Source organism: Cotesia glomerata, linkage group LG7 (genome assembly GCF_020080835.1).
Source record: "Cotesia glomerata isolate CgM1 linkage group LG7, MPM_Cglom_v2.3, whole genome shotgun sequence".
Classification (NCBI taxonomy): Eukaryota; Metazoa; Arthropoda; class Insecta; order Hymenoptera; family Braconidae; genus Cotesia; species Cotesia glomerata.
In genome coordinates, this window is record NC_058164.1 from 15,106,045 (window position 1) to 15,126,505 (window position 20,461).

At 30.7% G+C, this 20,461-nt stretch overlaps 3 protein-coding genes and 1 long non-coding RNA gene across 7 annotated transcripts; all 4 read left to right on the forward strand.

Moving 5' to 3' along the window:
• Nucleotides 1-739: 739 nt before the first annotated feature.
• Nucleotides 740-8,083, forward strand: LOC123268347. 4 transcript variants are annotated; one of them, XM_044733335.1, is made up of 5 exons: nucleotides 740-777; nucleotides 1,253-1,311; nucleotides 1,391-1,522; nucleotides 5,284-5,877; nucleotides 7,697-8,083. In XM_044733335.1, the coding sequence occupies exons 3-5, from the start codon at nucleotides 1,400-1,402 to the stop codon at nucleotides 7,784-7,786; spliced, it is 807 nt and encodes a 268-aa protein (XP_044589270.1). In that variant the 5' UTR covers nucleotides 740-777; nucleotides 1,253-1,311; nucleotides 1,391-1,399; the 3' UTR covers nucleotides 7,787-8,083. The 4 variants fall into 4 exon arrangements, with proteins under 4 accessions (XP_044589270.1, XP_044589272.1, XP_044589269.1 ...); XM_044733337.1 differs by having other exon boundaries at nucleotides 1,394-1,522; XM_044733334.1 differs by lacking the exon at nucleotides 740-777 and adding an exon at nucleotides 811-908.
• Nucleotides 6,258-7,686, forward strand: LOC123268356. Its single transcript, XR_006510220.1, has 3 exons — nucleotides 6,258-6,431; nucleotides 6,763-7,138; nucleotides 7,210-7,686. It is a non-coding gene; the product is annotated as an uncharacterized LOC123268356 (long non-coding RNA).
• A 2,389-nt stretch (nucleotides 8,084-10,472) lies between the features above and the next one.
• On the forward strand, nucleotides 10,473-12,652 carry LOC123269668 (peroxisomal biogenesis factor 6-like). Its single transcript, XM_044735504.1, has 2 exons — nucleotides 10,473-12,185; nucleotides 12,261-12,652. The coding sequence occupies exons 1-2, from the start codon at nucleotides 11,453-11,455 to the stop codon at nucleotides 12,650-12,652; spliced, it is 1,125 nt and encodes a 374-aa protein (XP_044591439.1). The 5' UTR covers nucleotides 10,473-11,452.
• A 2,021-nt stretch (nucleotides 12,653-14,673) lies between these two features.
• On the forward strand, nucleotides 14,674-17,900 carry LOC123268330 (poly(U)-specific endoribonuclease homolog). The gene is made up of 4 exons (XM_044733306.1): nucleotides 14,674-14,829; nucleotides 15,032-16,547; nucleotides 16,627-17,044; nucleotides 17,232-17,900. The coding sequence occupies exons 1-4, from the start codon at nucleotides 14,763-14,765 to the stop codon at nucleotides 17,463-17,465; spliced, it is 2,235 nt and encodes a 744-aa protein (XP_044589241.1). The 5' UTR covers nucleotides 14,674-14,762; the 3' UTR covers nucleotides 17,466-17,900.
• The last annotated feature ends 2,561 nt before the right edge of the window (nucleotides 17,901-20,461 follow it).

Below are 20,461 nucleotides of genomic sequence, written 5' to 3' on the forward strand. Positions count from 1 at the left end.
GGTAATAATAATTTTATCCTGGATAAAATTTTATCTCGAATTGAAAAACTGGCCCTTAATGTTTTGATCATTTTAATTTATAAATAAATGTTAGTAGATACGAAGACTTACTCTCGATAAGCCATAGTTATGAACTTTTATGAATGAACGAATGATTCACACCTAGATAGCTATAGAGTTGCCCGCGCACTTACAAATTCACTTTCCAACTTCTTCTGTGTCGACTGTTGAGATCTGTCAACCAGCATAAAATAAATTGAAGAGAAAATTTTCTAGATTATCGACTTTCTATATATTTTGAATATTCCCTGATAGCCACAGTTTCAGACCAACCAAGTTGGTGTCAGATAGTTGCCACCAACTTAGCGACAACTTGCGGTCAACTTCCGAATTTGTAACTGTTGGCGCCAAGTTGGCTACAAGTTTCTGAGAAAAAAGAGACCAATCTACTGCCGCAATATGTCGCCAAATTTCTTGAGAAACTTACCGTCAACTTGGTGTGAAAAAGTTTCAGAGCAACTTTTGCCGACAACTTGGTGACAACTTGGTGAACAAGTTGACACCAACCGAGTTACTTTCCAAGAGTTGCCGCCAAGTTGGTGACAAGTTGCGGCAGTAGATTGACAGAAAGTTGCGGCCAACTTGGCTATCAGGGTTAATTTTGTTGTAAAAATTGCTCATTTATAATTTATTATTTTTGTTCCATTTCTTTTAATATTAAAGATTATTTAAGAATTACCATATTCAGTTGATGTTTTATCTAATTTTTCATCATTAGTAAGTATTAATTTTTAACAATCAAAATTCATTTTCTGCAAATATTTTGTGCGATAATTGATATGTAAAGTGAATATTTAATTTTTAGTGTATTATTTTTCTTTTGGGACAACAAAACTGAAAGTCTGCAGGTTAGAATATCATAATACTAACCATGGTTGTAGGCGAATTCACCCTTTTTATTGTCATAACTATTGAATCATAGATGATAGTGAGCTTAATGTTTAACGATTATAGTTATAAGTATAATTAATTTGATGATGCTAAGAATTCTACATCAGATGACTTAAGTTAATTTTGATGACATCTAATTTTTTTTTATGAAAATTGTTTGATAGCTACTTTTAGTATTAATTTTCAATTTATTATCAACAGTGTCAACATAATTAATTATTGCATAAAATATTTTGTCACTTACATATTTTTCGATTTGATCTAAATTTATTCAATTTTTCAGTTCTTTGCTTTTTTTCAGAAAATCTGTTTTGTTATCATAGATTAATCTAAAGCAATTGACATCTATTTTAATAAACAGTAAGTATCTAAATTTATAATAATTTTCAGCAATCTTCTTCTTATTTAAATCCCTCGAAAATAATAAAAAATTATTTAACAGATAAACATGGATGGTGAGACAAGCACAATAAACTATAAATGGCATATCTTCAGTCTGATTATTCCAAAAAATACCAGGATTTGCTCATATCCATTTTCTACACGAAAAAATCTTAGTTTTGATATCAGTATCCGAACAAAAACAGCTTCACTGTAAAAAATCGCGCCAAGTCTACGTTCATAAGACTTATAAAAAAAAATTTTTTTTTCTTTACAAAAAGATATAAAATCAAAATATTAAAAAATCCAAGTAACCGATATGATTGTATATAATTTTTGGAAATTAAAAAACATTTTGTTGTAAATTCAAAAATTAAAGAAATAATTTTGGAACGTATTTAGTGTGCGTGGTTGCAAAATATTTTACTTTTTATAAAATTCGTAAAATCTATCTACTAAGACTGAAAAAAAATTTGACATACACAATGACGCTCACCAAGTACGTTCCAAAATTATTTCTTTAATTTTTAAATTTATAACAAAATGTTTTTTAATTTCCGAAATTTATATACAATCATATCGGTTACTTGGATTTTTTAATATTTTGATTTTATATCTTTTTGTAAAGAAAAAAAAATTTTTTTTTCTTATAAGTCTTACCCAGTGAACACATGACTTCAATATGACGTCATTTATAAGTCATAGGAATGTCACAATATTTTACGTAAATATGACGTAAAATTGACCTGTCTTGTGATCCAATTATGATGTAAAAATATATGATATATTTTTGACATCATACTGATGTAAGTTTATTACTTCTCTATGATGTAACGGAAATGACTTAGATATTCCGTACAACTGACATAATATATAAACTACAATATTACGTAATATTAATGCCATCATTGTATGTCATAACGACGTAAGTTTAACATCATGCGTTTACATCAGTGACAAGTCACGGCTGTACGTAATCTTGACGTAAGTTTAATATCATGCGTTTACATCAGTGACAAGTCACGGTTGTACGTAATCTTGACGTAAGATTAATATCATGTGTTTACATCAGTGACAAGTCACGGTCTTACGTAATACCGATACCATCTGTGAGTCATTATTTAACATCAATAATTTGTCACAATTGTACATAATACTGACGTAATTTGAAAGTCATTTTCTAAATCAGTGACAAACGATTATTTTCCATAATATTGATAAAATTTGGGGAATGTATTTTTTAATATTATCGATTGATCAAAATTTATCAAATATAAAACTTCTTTAACAAGATGTCTAATTTACAATTAATCGCTAAATATTAGTGAAAATTGGTTTAAAATTTAGTAAGAATCAGAAAGAGGTAAACAGCTGATTTAAGCTGGTACCTTGCAAATTTAAGTCCGCTCTTAATAACAAAAATTTATAATTTATAATATTAATGAATATATCTAACATATTAGCAAATAACATACAAAATATTTTCATTTACGTTTTTAAGAAAAAACATACAAATTAAATACATGTGGGATATAAACTTTTGTATCTTTGTTGTATGTTTCCATACACTGCAGAAAAAAAATCTTGACTCAAAGGTAAATTTCTTTGGACCAAGAATATATTAGAGATGACTAAAAATTTCGTGAATGAAGTCAAAATTTCTTGACACTAAAACACTTCTTGCTCCAATATAACTTCGGCCTCCGTCAAAATTTTCTTGGTGCAAGAAATACTTTTTTTTCGTTGCATATGTTTCTCACTTATATTTTTTCCATGAATTTAGGTACTTTTATCCATTGTAAAAATATTTTCGACTTCATTCAGTATAAATGATTTGGTGTGAAACTGATAACAAAATACCGAGTTCAATTTATGTGGCATGAACTTTTTAAACCGTCAAGCGAGTAAACATATAATTTCTTATGATTTCGCGTCAAGAAATTAAATGTCAGTCATTTAAATATTGCACTATTACTTGAAAAATAATTTTCTGACATTAGTGCTGCTACTTATGAAACATTGTATTTGAAATAATTCAAACAGTTCCATGATTGTTATTGACGAGACTAATAGTATTTTACACAGTAAAAAATTTTGCGTCATTGCGTCAAAACTTTAGTGTTAAAAATTTTTGTGTTAAATATTTAACTTTTTTAAGTGTAAATTTAACATTTATTGTGTTAAATCAACATAAAAAATGTTAAATATTTAACATAAATTTTTAACACAAAATTTTTTGACACAATGACGCAAAATTTTTTTACTGTGTACATCAAGTTTCATAATGTTGTTAGTATGTTAAATTAAAGAAATTCAAATTTCGAAAAAAATTGAAATTAAAAAGAAATATAGATTAAAAAATGGTATACTTAAAAGAGTTGAAATTAAAAAAAAAAATCTAAATTTTGTAAATTGAAATTTTGAAGAAGAAAATCCAAATGAAAAATACTAAATTTTCGGAAAAATTAAATAAAAAAAAAATTCGAGTCTTGAGAAATCAATAAGTATTAAAAATATTCAAATGACACGGATACATCGTTTACTCTGAAAAATTTCACTTTGTGAAAGTTCTCTGTGTCCGCTTTTAGACGAAAATTTTTGAAAGTGTAAGATTCAATCAATTCTTATGAAAATTTATAAATTGTCTATTAATTACCACAAGTTTCACTAGAGAGCCTTTTATAAGAGTTTTTACAAAAGTTTTATAGAACTTTATAAAATTTCATGAGTTTAATGAAATTTTATGAAATTGTATAAATTATTAGACTTGAATTTTATACAATTCCAGCTCTTAAAATCCATTTAATCTCAGAAAAAATTATGAAATAAGCATTTTTCGTTATGTAAGGCTTATCACATAAGTTATTAACTTCGTGACATGAACCGTTACTTGGATAAGTGAGCAGCGTTCCAGACTCCGATACGTGAGGACCCAAGTTCGAGCCCAGCATATTTCAGGATTTTTTCATCAAGTATCAACATATAACTAGTGTTTTAAACTTTGTAATAAGTCCACAACACTATAATTAATTTCAAAATTGCCATCTTTTTATTTTTGAGAAATTTTTTTTTAAATATTTTTTCTGAGGTATAATTTTTACATCACTTACATCACTTTTACGTCATAATGAGATCATTATCATGATATAGACATCACAGGTATGTCATATTGACGTCATAAATGTCATTGAGATATAATACTGACGTCATGACTACGTCATATTTTTACGTCAGAATCTTACGTCAAGAAGTGTGAAATAATGAGTCACATATGACTCATTCGTGACTTGTATCTTACGTAAATCCTGACATAGCCCAATGTCATTTTGACGTCACATTGACGTAAACGTGTTTACTGGGTATGAACGTAGGCTTGGCGCGATTTTTTTACAGTGAAGCTGTTTTTGTTCGGATTTCAGTATTTTTTGTAATTATAATAAAAATTGACAATTGGTATCAACTTAAATCTCGCGTTGGCTGCATTTTTTATAACAAACTATCCTCTTGAAGCTATATTTTATGTAGAAATAATTCTAGCGCACCCTGGCGGGTGTAGGTGCAAGCTGTGAAATATCTTTTTCTAACTGTAGTTTCCTATCTATAGAAGGATTACCATGGATTCTCGAATTATTTAGTCTGTGGCATGTCACTTTCTCCATAAGAAAAAAGTCAGGATCTAAAAATCTGGGTCGTTATAGTTTGTGCCAGTGAATTTAATTAATTTTAAATAGAATTTATTATTTTCAAAGACCATTATTAATTAATATTGATAATATAACATATAACGTATTATTATAGAGTATCATTGAAGAAAAAAAAGGTCTGTAGAATGAATAAAATTTTGCAACTTGAAAATATCGTTCTGCTTACGGTAAACACACTCGGTAGTCTGGCGCTTCGTTTACAACGGATTTGAATGGAACTTGGCGCCAGATTCTACCGAATCTGTGGATTGGAAAAGGTCTTCAAGCTAATGCTATTGACTTACAAGTAAGAAAAAGTGATTCAAGACAAGGTAGCGCTGTTATGTCGATTGAATTGGTTAAACAAAATAGCGTTATACCGTCGGATGTACTAAAACGACATAAAAGAGATAAATTTAGTAGTTCTATATATCAAAATGAATCAAATAATATTTATAAATTAATACTCAAAGACAATACGACTGAAAAAAAAGAACTAAATGATTGGAGAGAGGCATGTACTTTCAATTTTTCAAAATTTGATATCCCACCACTTATAAATACATTTTTACATGATTGTTGCATCAAGGATTTAATTATTAGTTGCACAATAACATGGCGTGGTTTCAACAAACTCGAGGTTCAAAGAATTCCTCCGGTGCTCCAGCCATATTTCAAAGCAGATGAATTTAGTGACATTGTTTTGGTAGTTGATAACCATAAGCTACCAGCTTATAAAATTATTTTATCGGCGCACAGTCCATACTTTCATGCAATGTTTACCACAGACATGAAAGAAAGTAAAGAAAATCGCGTTGAGATTCAAAACTTCACTGTTGATCTAATCACTGAAATGCTAGAGTTTTTGATATGAAACATCTATAGGCTCACTTGTAAACCGAATTGTTGGCGTGGCGACGCTTTCCGTGGCGACGGGTCGCCACGCTATACTAAGGTATACATATATATATATTTTATGTGTAGTAGAGTGTACGGTGTGGCGACGGGTCGCCACGCTATACTAAGGTATACATATATATATTTTATGTGTAGTAGAATGTACGGTGTGGCGACGGGTCGCCACGCTATACTGAGGTATACATATATAAATATATATACTTTATATCTACATATATAAATATATATATATATATATATATATATATATATATATATATATATATATATATATATATTTTATATGTAGTAGAGTGTACGGTGTAGCTTCTCACTCAATTCGACGTTGTTGTTTACTACGGTACACATAACCTGCGTTTTATTTAATTTTGATGTGAAACATTTTTATTTTAATTTTTGACAATAAAATATGTGTGATAGTGATAACTCAGAAGATCAAAGTGATCAACCTTGTGCAAAGAAAGTGAAACTACACTATGGCATACGACCAAGTCATCAGTAAGTAGATCGTATTTTTCAAGTGTCCATAAATGTAATTATTATATTTTTATATTTAGTTAATTATATTCATATTAATCATATTAGTAATTAGATTAAGATTAATAATTATATAAATTATATTAATATTATCTTCAATTAATTATTTTTTTATTATTCATGAAGGAATTAATATGGAAAAATTTATTAATAAAATTTATATTTGCAAATCTTTAGTCATATATTGCAATAATTAACTAAGATTTGAGTTCATGAGTATATTGAAGCCACACTCAAAATTTTTTTTCTTTTTCTTGTGTATTTTAATATCATATTTTTTTAAATATTTCAGTTCCCAACAATCATCACAGGGATCACAAAATATTATTATTGAAACTGGACGCCACCCTGATCAGTTAAACTCAAGACATACTATCAATGTTGTGTAAGACTTTATTAATCGAATAGTACCAGACTATTTTAATTTTTATCTTAGATCTGGCCGCTGGAGTGGCCATTTACAAAAACAACAACACTTCACATGTTACTACACTCAACATGGATCTAGCAGTTCAAAATGCTACAGAAGTTCATGTTTCCCAAATATCTATTGGTGATATGTGTGCTTCACATGTTAAACTAGGAGACGGAAGTGAATTAATTATGATTGTAGTATACATTTCACCTAATAACAAAATGGATCATATAATTTCATTTTTACATGAAAGGTTATTTCCTTATAGTCAAAGAAGTTCAATAATTTTTAAAACGAATAAACATAAACTACCATTAATTTTAGCTGGAGATTTTAATGTAAATTTTGCAAGAGCTGAATCAATGCCATTAATGACATTTCTTCAAAAAGAATTTCAATTGCAAATCAACAACAATCCAAGAGAATCTACTACCAAATATGGAACAACAATAGATGCTGTATTTGTGAGATATCTTGATAATGTTTCATCCAATACTTTTGTAACGTACTTTAGTTATCATCGACCAATCGTCACAGTAATACCGGCAGAGGAAACATCGAATATAACTATTACTGAAGTCACAGATGAAAATGTTTAAATTGTGGCCACTTGATATTAATATCGAATTTTTATATCACATGTAAATAAATGTTTATTAAATAAAGTTACCATTTTCTGTAAGAAATTCGTAATACTTCATTTTTTCATTAGGCTATATTTAATTCCTGTAATAATATTATCTTTTATGCATATTACTTGTACACACACGATGTTTCACATCTGCCAGGCGTCCCATGACGGCTCACATTTTTTTTTTATACTAACAGAACAAAAGCTACTGAAGATGTCGAATCTTCTGAAGATGTCGAGAGAAGCTCTGCAGATGGTTCCAGTTGCTGATATTTATCAAATAAACAGTTTAAAAGATATCTGTGAAGCTACTTTATCGAAAAATATCAACTTGGATAATGTACTACCCATTTTTTGCACAGCTGATGACCACAATCTCACTAAATTGCGTAACAAAACTGTAATTTATATGAGAAACAACAAACAGAATGTCTTTAAAATTCCAGAATTCAAAAAATTATTTTACAATAAACCTCGTATCATGTATGAATTTACTTATGCTATGGCAACTTTATGATTATATTTTTTTATCAATAATCAATAAATCATTAAATTTATATAAAATTATCCAAAATATTTTTTCTTTGATCGGTTCAAATAATGTAATACCGAAAATAGCCGGCATTCATCAATTTTTGTGTTTATTGAATCAGCTTTTTTTCGGTAAAAAACATTTTGTAAAATGTGAAAAATAGTACATTACACCCCTAGGGAAGTAAAGTAAGAAATATCTCAGATCACATGTAATCAACAAACATGTGATCTGAGGCTTTCTTATTTACTTCCCGAGGAGTGTATACTATTTTTTTCCTCGACGGAGGCGTAAAGCGGCAACTTCGTTTAGCGCAGTGGGGCTAAAGTTGACGCTTTACGCCCGGAGGGTAAAAAAAATTATTTTTGGGTTAATATTTTTAAATTTTGACACTGTAAAGTTTGACGCGTTAAATTTTATCTCATTTAGGCGACACAAAATAAACGTTAATTTTTCAATAGGCTGTATTGAAAAACAAATTATGAATTAATACTTGTCTGCTTAAATTTCACTAAATATTTTCAGTAATTTTTTTGTACTGCTTAAAATGCTATAATGTTCAAAAATAGTTATTTTCGACACATATGCGCAAATGTAGGGATTCTGACGGCTTGAAGTGACGTCACGAGTTTGAGGCTATGGGCGCATTCTTATCAAAACCGAGTTAGTTTTCCGGCCGAGCGAAGCGAGTCCGGATATGGTACGAGGTCTTGATGAAGAAAAGCTCAAAACTTCGGAATAGATAATTTCTCGAGCGTTTTGAATTCGTACATAATGGGAAGTTCCAGAGATAGTCTACGGGGTCAACCGTTTTCCAGGCTTTTTTTTTAATATAGTATTTTTATGTTAAATAATAATCTGATAGCAGTATTAACCTTTTGACAATAGTAAATGCTCTGACCACACTATACACCACGCTGGAACTACTTTAAAATTGGACTGGAATCATGAACTGCGTGATCCAACTATTTTAATTATATGTGAAAAACAAGATTTTAAAAAAAATGTATGTCACGTGCAAATTAACAGACTGATAAGAAAATTAACTCGATGCCAGAAAAAAAATTAGGAAAACGGTTGACCCTAAAGCCCATCCCTGCAACTTCCCGCTAATTGCATATAACAGCGTCGCGGTCCGAAGTTTAAACTCATGACGATGCATGAGACTTGGGCCTCGATGATGTTCTCTAGGGTAACCTGAGATGTTCTCTAGGGTAATCTGAGATGCAACGTTGCAAATTATGATTATTTTATATTTCATTGTACTAGATGCAAATCCAGATCAGAGTCTGCTCTGAGCAATCAGGCGACAACCATCTTGGGGCGCCGGACGTATGTCCGGTACCACCTGGCCCAAATTATATAATTAATTGAATGATATACTCTAATTTTATGTAATCGTGTGTATTATTTTAAATATAATACCATAATAATAATTTTAAGAATTTGTAGAGTATCTAAGAGTAGGGTGCGCCTGGAATTTATAGATATCCTAAAGACACCCGCCTGGTAAATTATAAAAACATTCGCTGGAAAATCCAGAACGATACACAAGTTAATTTATTTAAGGGGTTACCCGGGAAAAAATGATCAGGCCTAACCATGCCTGTTCATTTATGATCAGGCCTGAAATTAGACCTGATCATGCCTGTTCATGTATGATCAGGCCTGAAATTAGACATGATCATGCCTGTTCATGTCTAAAGCGTCAAATACGCTTCGGCCTGAACAGGCCTGTTCATGTCTGATCAGACTTGTTCATGCCTGTTCATGTCTGACGGGTTAAATACGCTCAGGTCTGATCAGGCCTGTTCATGTCTGATCAGACCTGTTCATGTCTGAAGCGTTAAATACGCTCAGGTATGATCATTACTGATCAGGCCTGTTCATGCCTGATCAGTCCTGTTCATGTCTGAAGCGTTAAATACGCTCAGGTATGATCAGGCCTGTTCATGTCTGATCAGGCCTGTCCATGCCTGTTCGAGTCTGAAGCGGGAAATACGCTCAGGCCTGTTCATGTTTGAAGCATTAAGTATGCTCAGGCCTGTTCATGCCTGTCCATGCCTAGAAAAGTTAATTAAATTTACCCTACGGTAGGTTTTTAATGATAATCAAAATACTTTTATTTATTGAATAATAAAATGTACCGTTTATTGATAATTTACAAATTTATTAATCGAAATTAATGTACATACACTGAACATATTCAAAAATTTTTTCTTAGCATATTTGGTCCTTAGCATGAATAGGCATGGACAGGTATGATCGGGCCTGAGCGTATTTAACGCTTCAGATATGAACAGGGATGAACAGACATGGACAGGCATGACCATGTTTAATTTCAGGCCTGATCATACATGAACAGGCATGGCCAGGTCTGATCATTTTTTTCCGGGTAGATCTGATCAGACTTGCATAGTCAGAGATGTAATAAAAATTTTTTCTTGCTCCACCCGCCGAATGTACGCTCTTTCTGGCCGCATTTTACGCCAGAATGAGCGACTTTTCATGGCCTGCTCGAGCTGCAGCGCGCTTTTACAGGCTACGAGATTTTCTGGCCGCTACCATAGCAATTGTTTTTGTTAATATAGCAATAGTCATTGTTTACAATAACACAACCACAAAAGTCATTATGACAGAACTGTTAAACGTTAAACTACGATTATTTTCGTGTAATAATAATATCCTAAAATTATAATAAATTAAATAGCAAAAATTTCATAATAAATTTATAATAAGTGCTTAATAAGTTTAATATAAAGTTCAACACTATTTCAAACATTTATTAGTTAAAATAAATTAAAATAAAATTAACTCCAAAAAATAAATACAAAAAAATGGACTCTTCGTCTGAAGGCTCCACTGATGAAGAAGAAGTGCTGCGATTATTTGATAAAGAAGCTAAAGTTATTGTGCAGAGTGAAACGTTACCAAAGAAATCAGCTGATCGATACATGCAAAATTATAATGCCTACAAAAACTGGAAGCAAAAAAATAAAAATTCCTTCTCGACGTCAGAAGAAAACAATTTAATTGTTTATTTTAAAGATTTAAAAAAAAGGTTAAGTCCATTAACTCTATGGAGCGTGTGGAGTATGCTAAAAAAGACATTAAATACCAATGATGATATACAGATAAATAATTTCTTAAATTTAAAAAGTATGATTAAACGAAATGCTAAAGGACACAGACCGAAGAAATCTTTTATTTTAACATGTGAACAAATTAAAAAATTTATTGATGAAGCTCCTGACCCAGAATATTTAGCAGTGAAGGTAACAAAAGATTATTTCCGCACTTAATTATTACTATTTAATTACATTTGTCATATTTAATCATAATTTTTACAGGTTGTATTAATATTTGGAATATGTGGCTGCTTACGATGTTTAGAATTAACAAACATGAAAGTTGGAGACGTAGACGATTTGAATGGGAGGTACTTAATATCTATCAATGACAATAAAAATGATTACCCTGGCCAATTTATTATTGGGAATCTCTTCTACGCTAAAGTTAAAACTTATATTTCCAAGAGACCATCTGGTAATTTCAATGACAGGTTTTTCATCCAATACACGAAAGACAGATGTACTCGAACTCCTATAGGACGTCATACTATAGGAGGAATGCCGAAAAAAATTGCGACTTATTTGGATCTGCCTAACATCAATAGATATACCGGCCACTGCTTTAGAAGATCATCTGCAACGCTTCTCTCGAACTCCGGCGCGAACATGCAGATGATCAAACAGCTAGGGAGATGGCGTTCAGATGTGATCGCCCAGGGCTACGTTGAAAATTCCTTACACAACAGGCAGATGATTTTCAATGGAATAATCCAGAATGAGACCGAGGTAATTCCTGAACCCCGACCATCAACCAGCACAGCAGAACCCGACATTTTATACCCTCAATCCGTAATTAATAATGCTCAAGACGCAACCATTGATTCCCAAGAAGAAACCATCAACGCTCATGAAGAAACTGTTAACCCCGAAAATTCAACGATTAATCCCGAAGAAGCGAATGTTAACACCGAACAAGAAACCCACGAGTTTGAATCAGCACTTATCGATTTAAATTGGTCAGATTTTGAGGATGATTTTACTGAAACGGACCCTAAACAAACTTCGAGTAAGTAAAAATGACAATACTTGTTTAACAAAATACGTTTATATCCCAATTTCAAATTCACGTTTTATTTTTCAGTTCCAACCGTCGTACCCACTGGTTTTACTACAGCGAATCAAAAGCCACTTTTTGTGCCACAGAAGACTCAAAACCAACTAATAATGAATAATAATACTAATAATAATAATAATAATAATAATAATAATAATAATAATAACAATAAAAATAATAAATATAAATTACCATTCACGACCAAATCAGGGATTAAATTATCTTTTTTAAATCATCAGACAACGAGCAAACCTCCGCCAATCAAGAGAAAAAGACATACTGAGAATTTAAATAACCAAAATAATAACAATCTAGATTTAACAACGAAAGATCATGCCTTTAAATTTGAAAACTGTACGTTCAATAATTGCGTTTTTAATTTGACAAAATGTGATTGTGATAAAGAAAATATTTCTTAAAGTATTATTTTCCCAATTGGAATACTATATGATTTATTGAGTTTAACTATTCTATTTTTAAAATTAAATTATGTTGAAGTTACTGACAATTTATGTTACTAGCTTTGGTTACTGAAATAAAGTGGTATTTAAAGTGTAAATTTCGTAAATTTCCTACTTTTAATTGTGTTATTGACCTTCGTTACAATCGTTTAATTTCAATTTTCATATATTTTTGATACGCGCCCCGACCAGCAAAACCTCGGCTTCGCCTCGGTTTTGCAAAATACACGTGCTGTGATGATCAGTTCTTGTGATAATATTGAGACGAATGGTCAGAAGCTAATAGTAATCTTTATTATTATTATTGTTAAACGTAATTTCGGCGGGGGAGCAAGAAAAATAGTATACGACCTACGGCCAAAATGTTGGATGCTCTGGCGTATGTGATATGATGGCCTCGGCTTCGCCTCGGCCATCATATCACATACGCCAGGAAATCCAACTTTCTGGCCTAGGGACGTAATATACTATTTCTTTGACCAAAAAAATTTTTTTGGTCATCACGAAAAGTGCAAAATTATTTTTATGATTACGTTTAAATAATTTTGAAATAAAAAATTTGTTACATTTCCCATGGGATGTTTTGGTCTGCTCTGCTTCTGCCTAATATTAAAATCATTACTTATTTTATTATTTAAATAAATGTGATGTTATAATGAGATTCGGTTAACTAAATAAATTAGGACTATCAAAATATATTATAAAATCAATTTTTATATTATATTTATGATAAACTTATTCGATACGTTATGTACTTCATAGAATTGTTGTCACATAAGATAGCAGCACAGCAGGCGGGAACTTCAAGGCGCACGGATATCACCAAAGTTAAACAGCATTGAGCGTGGTTAGTAGTTGGATGGGTGACTGCTGATGTTACAGCCGTACAATTATATGTAATCCTTTTTTTTTTAATTTTAATTCATTATAGAGGATTGCGTATGACTCTATGAAATACTATATCCATAAAATTAAGCAAAATAATTGATTAAAAGTGAAAATGGGCTTTCAGACCTAACCATGTCTGATCAGGCCTGATCAGGTCAATTCATGCCTGATCAGACATGGTCATTTTTCATGTCTGATCAGGCATGAAGACTCATGCCTGTTCATGTCTGATCATTTTTTCCCGGGTATGCGCAGTTGCAAGGCTAAAAAAACAACATTTTTTTATGAATTTTTTATAGACACAGTTTTTATTTATCAATTAGGTACAAATGATGGTTATTTAAATAGAGCCTACTTTCAAGAATACAATAGCGCGTCAATCATGTAAAAATATAAATATGCACCGCTCCTGTAGAAGATGTTCCGAACAACCTCTAAAAAAAAAAGCGTTTGGCGGTGATCTCCATTTCAGTGGTTTAGATTATCTGAATTAAAAATATATGATGAATTCTTTTAAAACGATAGATTAATGCAGGTATTGGATGAAGGAATAAGATTTTTTTAAATGATTGACGCGCTATTGTATTCTTGAAAGTAGGCTCTATTTAAATAACCATCACTTGTAATTGATAAATAAAAACTGTGTCTATAAAAAATTCATAAAAAAATGTTTTTTAGCCTTGCAACTGCATATAACCCCTTATTAAATCAAGTTATTTTAATCATAAAATATATTATTGTTCTACTACATATAATATTTACATTTTGTTATTGATTTTGAAGTACTGTATTATCTAAATTTTTATTGAATTGATGTATTGAAGTATTATTTTTCTTATATATTAAAGCCAAAATGAAGTTCTTGCCGAATGAGCACCATAAATATTTACATTATTGTATATTTATAATAATGTCTTGAAATTCCCCGTGATTAAAAAATTGATAATTTAGAGTCTTCAATACAAGTAAGTCAACAATATTTATCCCACCAAGACGTAGATTAATCATTTTTTTGTTTAAGTCAAGATGAAAGGTCACTGATGATTCAACAATTCCTCTTACACGACGCAATGGGAATGACTACTGATAACACTGCTGACATCTATATGTATGCAAACATTTTGTAAATATATACTTACATAAATCTCAGGAATTAGTCAATTGCCTATCAACTTTGACAATGATCGTTTCAAGAAGCTTCATTAGTTACATTTTAATTTTCGTTGTGATTATTTCAGTTTTCACTGGTAAGAATTTTTTTTATTCAGTAAATATTTTACGTATATTTAATTACAATTAGACTATTCGGAGACTGTGAGTGGTCCAGCGTGAATATTAGAAATTTCTTACCTCGCCATTGGCTAAAAAGTCTTATATTCACGCTAGACTCACGCCACAGTGTCCGAATATCCTCACTCATTTAATTATTCATTTTCAAATTATTTCAAGAAATAAGTCAAGCTCGAAGATTTAAATTAAGTCTTGGAAAAATTCGAAGCAGTGGTTCTCGAGGAGGTGGTTCTCGAGGAAGTGGTTCTCGAGGCAGTACCAGTTACAGTCCACCACGCCCATCAGCGTCAGTATATCACCCTCAAGTAAATCATCCACCATCAATTAGCCGACCAGCTCCAATCACTTATTCGTCTCCACCGAGTAAGCCAGCGACTCATTTGCCTTCTAGTCCAAAAGACAGTAGTGGAGCGTTAATACACCATGAAACCAAAAGTAATTCCAATCCATCATCTAATCCACCTTGGGCGAATCCGTCTTACAAACCTTCAGCACTACCTGTAGCACCTCCAAAAATTTTGCCTCCAAATTCAGCTTCAAATATTCCAAAGCCTTCGGCGCCATTCGCATCACAGCCGATAATTCCAAAAAGTGTTACTCCAAATCAATCAAATCCTCCATATCCAACAGGACATTCTGTGGAGATGCCTCATGTGTCTAAGCCAAATACAAATGTTAATTATCATCCTAATTCGGCTCCAACTACCCCTCATCAAGCTCCAAACCTTGGAAATAGTTACGGTCATCCACCAAATTACTATCCGAATAATTACCACCAACCACCTCCAGTTTATGGAGCACCGCCAGAAAGTCACGGAGGATACGCTCCACCACCTCCATACTCGCCTGTTTATCATCCACCAGCAGGTACGCCTAATTATCATCCGACTTATGTCCATCCTCCTGTTTACGGGGGCGCCAGTTCTCAACCATTTGTTCCTGGCCAGAATGTTGTGGTTGTACCGGGTAATTCCAAGGGTCCAGGAATAGGTCAGTTAGTTAAGGAAGCTGTCATTTTCTCAACTGTTAACGCTGGAGTCAATGCTGCAATTAATAGAGTTATTAACGGAGCACCGAGTCATTATTATCATAATAACCCTGGTTACAGTCCTGCTTACAGCGCTCCGACTTCTTCATCAGTTACCAATAACACGACGATTATTTATAATAATTTACCTCCTCCCGGACAGATTAATGCGTATCCTAATATTAATGCAGGTTATGATCCAAATTATAATAATCAACCAAATAGTTTTGCTAGTAATGTTTCTCCAAGTTTTCCAAAGAATGGAAATATATCTCTCAGCATTCCGAATAATTCAGGAGGTTATAATTCACCACAAAGTGGTTCTAACGTACCTGTAATTTTTTCACCTAAATTTGGTGGTTCAAATTCTAGTACAGCAATTCCGCCAAATTTAAGTAATCAAACAAGTTTGTATCCAACTCTCAGTAATCTTACTGAAAATCCTAATAATGCTAAGGATAATTACAATGCTACTCCAACTCCGGTTATTCCTGAAATACAATATTACATAACTGAAAATGAATTATTGAATTTGACGGAACATCTATTCATGAAGGATGAAATGAATAAATTACCCAAGGCCTATGTTCTCAATTTCCAAAAAAAAGTGTCAAATAGCTCAAACATAATCGACGAAACCAGTCAACCGTAAGTATTTTAGGTGTTGATCTTATTGATCTAAATATCAATGTTTCTGAACGTTCACATAATTATATCATTTTTTTAGGTTGATTTATGTGAAGAGAGAAGTGTATGAATATAAAACGGTTCAGTTGGTTCGTGAACTTTATGAAAATTATCAGTTTAACTCTACGAATAAGGAAAACGTCACGGAAGCTGTCAAAGAACAAGAAAGAGCTTTGATAAACGCAATTTCTGATACGAACGTTATGAAATCAGTCGCTCAATGGCTACAAGAAAAATATTACGTTGAGCCAGATAACTACGAGTTCAAGGATACTTTGAGACACATTTGGTTCAATAGAATAGACAAGTCGACTTCTGGATTCGAAAGGATTTTCATGGGCGAAATGTACGATGGTCCATCACTTCTTGGAGTGCAAAATTGGATCTACTATGATTTTCAAGAGTACCAGAGGAATCTCAACTACTTGTCCTTCGTGGATAAAATTGATCTGAGCGCAGTAAGTTTTTAATATTTCATTGATCTCAATTAAAATACTTTCATTATTAATTATTTGATATAAATTCACCCAATATAAATGATTGAAATGACTAAAACTCGAATATATTTAATTAATTTTTTTTTAAATTTAATTTGTAATGTCATTATAATTGCTGATTAATTGTAATTATCAATTTGTTTCTTAGAATGGATCTTTGGTGAAAATTAATCTGGAGTTATTTGGTGTCCTGAAACCTAACATTACAATGTTGACTGGAATTTCGCCAGAGTTGGAGATGGCATTGTACACTATCTGTTTTTATGCTCGGCCGAATGATATTTGTCCAGTATCTCTAGGAGGAATTTTATTTGACTTATACACTCATAATTTCCGGTACTTTGATAAGGATGTAATAGATCTTGGTTTTATCGTATTTTAAATGATATGAATATATTCAAAAAAAAATGTTCATTCATCAGTTTCTTAAAAAACTTTCCATATAAGTAATTACTTTATAAAAATTGTACAAATATTTTGTAAATTGAGCCTAATTTATAATTAAATAATTATATTGATACATATTGCACAAAATATACATATACCGGAGTATGCATTTTATCTCGCCTAAAAATGGAAACACGTTTCTGTAATTAACCTGTCGCTAGAATAATTTATATATCTGCCGAAAAATTGAGATAATCATATTAATAGTAAATTGTAAAGAAAATTAATTTTTCGCCATGAACTTGTTAATGAATATCTTTAAACAAAAGTGAAATTTAAGAAAAAACAATTTTATTGTATTAAGCGTTTTTTTTTAGCGTGTAGGTATATTTATGACTGTATGGGATAATAAACCTTGTTTCTTTTTTTTTTTTTTGTAATTATAATCATTCCAGATCAAATTGCAGGTTATTTTTTTTTAAATGAAGAAATATTTGTTGAGACAAAAATTAATTCATTGAACGATACCTACGATTATTTTAAGGTCGTACAACAGTCCCATTATACGTTTATACTGTTATGTCCAGATCGGACTTAATTAAATAATTTTATTTCGGCCCAAGTCTTTCGACCTAAAGACCGGGATCTGAATTTAATTTTGTCTCTTAGTTTCTCACTGATCACTTATTAAATTTTTCGAAAATACACAAACGGGATGACCACGTTGTTATAGAATTTTAGATATAAGCGGTAGGACCACGCTTTTAGACAAACTTGAATATAGTATAAATCGAACCACTCACTAGAAGTTTGAATATTTTAGTAGACATAGTACGAGCGGGGTAGCCACGCTTTGTTAGAAATTCTACATAATGACTAAACTGGATGACCGAGCTGGTCACTCAGAACTCGAAAAAGAATATATTTATAATGGCCCCTTTTTGAGGGAAACGTGCCCTTTTATAGTTTTGAAGTCAGACTTCTATCCAATGAGGATACAGTTTTACGGACTCTAGTCCCATTCCCTTTGGGAAAGCAAATAGGACACGCCCTAATGCAAGCCTGTGTGTGTGCGCACCCACACACATACCGACATGTACATACTTATTTATTAATTTTAAAATCTTACGTTGAAATTATTCTATTTTATATTATGAAAATTATAAAATCTTAAAATTAATTATATTTTTTAGTTAAACAAAAATTTATTAATTTTTGTGATCAGTGTAACTTTTGACTTTACTTAATTCCCTCATTTCATTTCACATTTTAATATCAGTTATTAACGATTGTGAAATTTAAATTTTAGGGTGTCAATTGTCTTTTTTTAGAAATTTATTATGGAATTTTATTTTTAATTATTTTAGAAATTAAAATTTACTATAGAATTTTATTTTAGTTATTTTAGAAATTAGAGATTTGTTATAGAATTTCTATTTTAGTTATTTGAGAAATTAGGAATTTATTATGGAATTTCTTTTTTAATTATTTTAGAAATTAAAATTTACTATAAAATTTCATTTTAGTTATTTTAGAAATTAGAGATTATAGAATTTCTATTTTAGTTATTTTAGAAATTAGAAATTTATTATAAAATTTTTATTTTTGTTTTTTTTGGAAATTGGAAATGTCCTATAAAATTTTATTTTAATTATTTTAGAAAATAAAATTTCGTTTGTAGAACCTTTCTCTTTGATTATTTAATAGTTTTAGTAAGAGAAAAAAAAAACATTTTATTTTATTTAAATAGTTTGAAGCGAATAACAAAAAAATAGTTTTAGTTTTATTGCATTTACTGATGCTATCTTAAATGCACATCTGGATAAAATATTTTCTCGATTTTATTACTTCGAGGAAATATTCTGTCCCTTTGGCCTGAGACTTTTATGACCCCCGATTAGATAAGGCTCTGGATTTCGTCTTTTGGGCCTTTCCTTACGATTTAATTTTTATTAGGGGCTTAAAAAAAATTCCTTTTCTTAGACGAAGGTTATTAAAGTGCATTAAGTGTTTACTTTAGATTTTTATTTTAAGTTTAAAGAAATAAAGATTAAGTTTTATGGTCACCGGAAGTTTTAAACTAAAGTAAAAAAAAATGAAAGAGAGAAAAATAAAAAATTATTTTCTAAAAAAATAAAAAAATCAATAAATTTTTCGGACGTAACAATACTCAAACGGAAAATAAAAATTAAGGTTCCCAAGCGACACAAATTTTTTTTTATTAACATTTAGTTGAATTTAAGTTGACGATTGTAAATTTTTGACTTCTTGTTGAGTAAAATCTACCAAAAAGTCAACATTATTTTTATTGTGACGCATGGATAATTTTATTTTGACATTTCATAAAAATAAATGAGCTAAAAATAAAAATTTGAAATGGATTTATTTTCTTAATTATAATATCAATTTTTCAGTAATCAAAAATATGTAAAAAAGTAAACATTAATGTTGACATTAAATCCGGCGAAAAGTAGATTCAATCATGTTTAAATCTCTACAACCTTCAAGCGCAACATTCTTTCTCGGTTATGGGTTTTGTTGAGATTAGATACGATTCTTATCGATTTAATAATGAAATGGTTCATTATTGTGACCGCTAGTAGCTAAATGTAATGGTTTCGTGATGAGAGATGAAATATGTGGTTCAGGGAAGCATTTTTATTTCCCTAGTTAAAAAGAATAATTCAAAACTGTTGACAATTTTCCCCATAAGAGAAGGAACTCAAAAGAATTGAAAATATTCAAAAGTACTGGAAAGGATTCGAATTTCGTTATTTCCAATTTTTTTTTTTTTTTTTTTTTTTTTTTTTTTTTTTTATTTATTAGGGCTATTAATATTTAGTTACTTCGTTCTGATAACTAGAAATATTTAAACTCAATAGCGATTAATTTTCTGACATATTATTTATTTCAACACCTCTTTTTATCAAATACCTTACTAGCTAAAGTCAATTGAAGTTTAATCATCTGAAATTAATGTATTGAAACTAC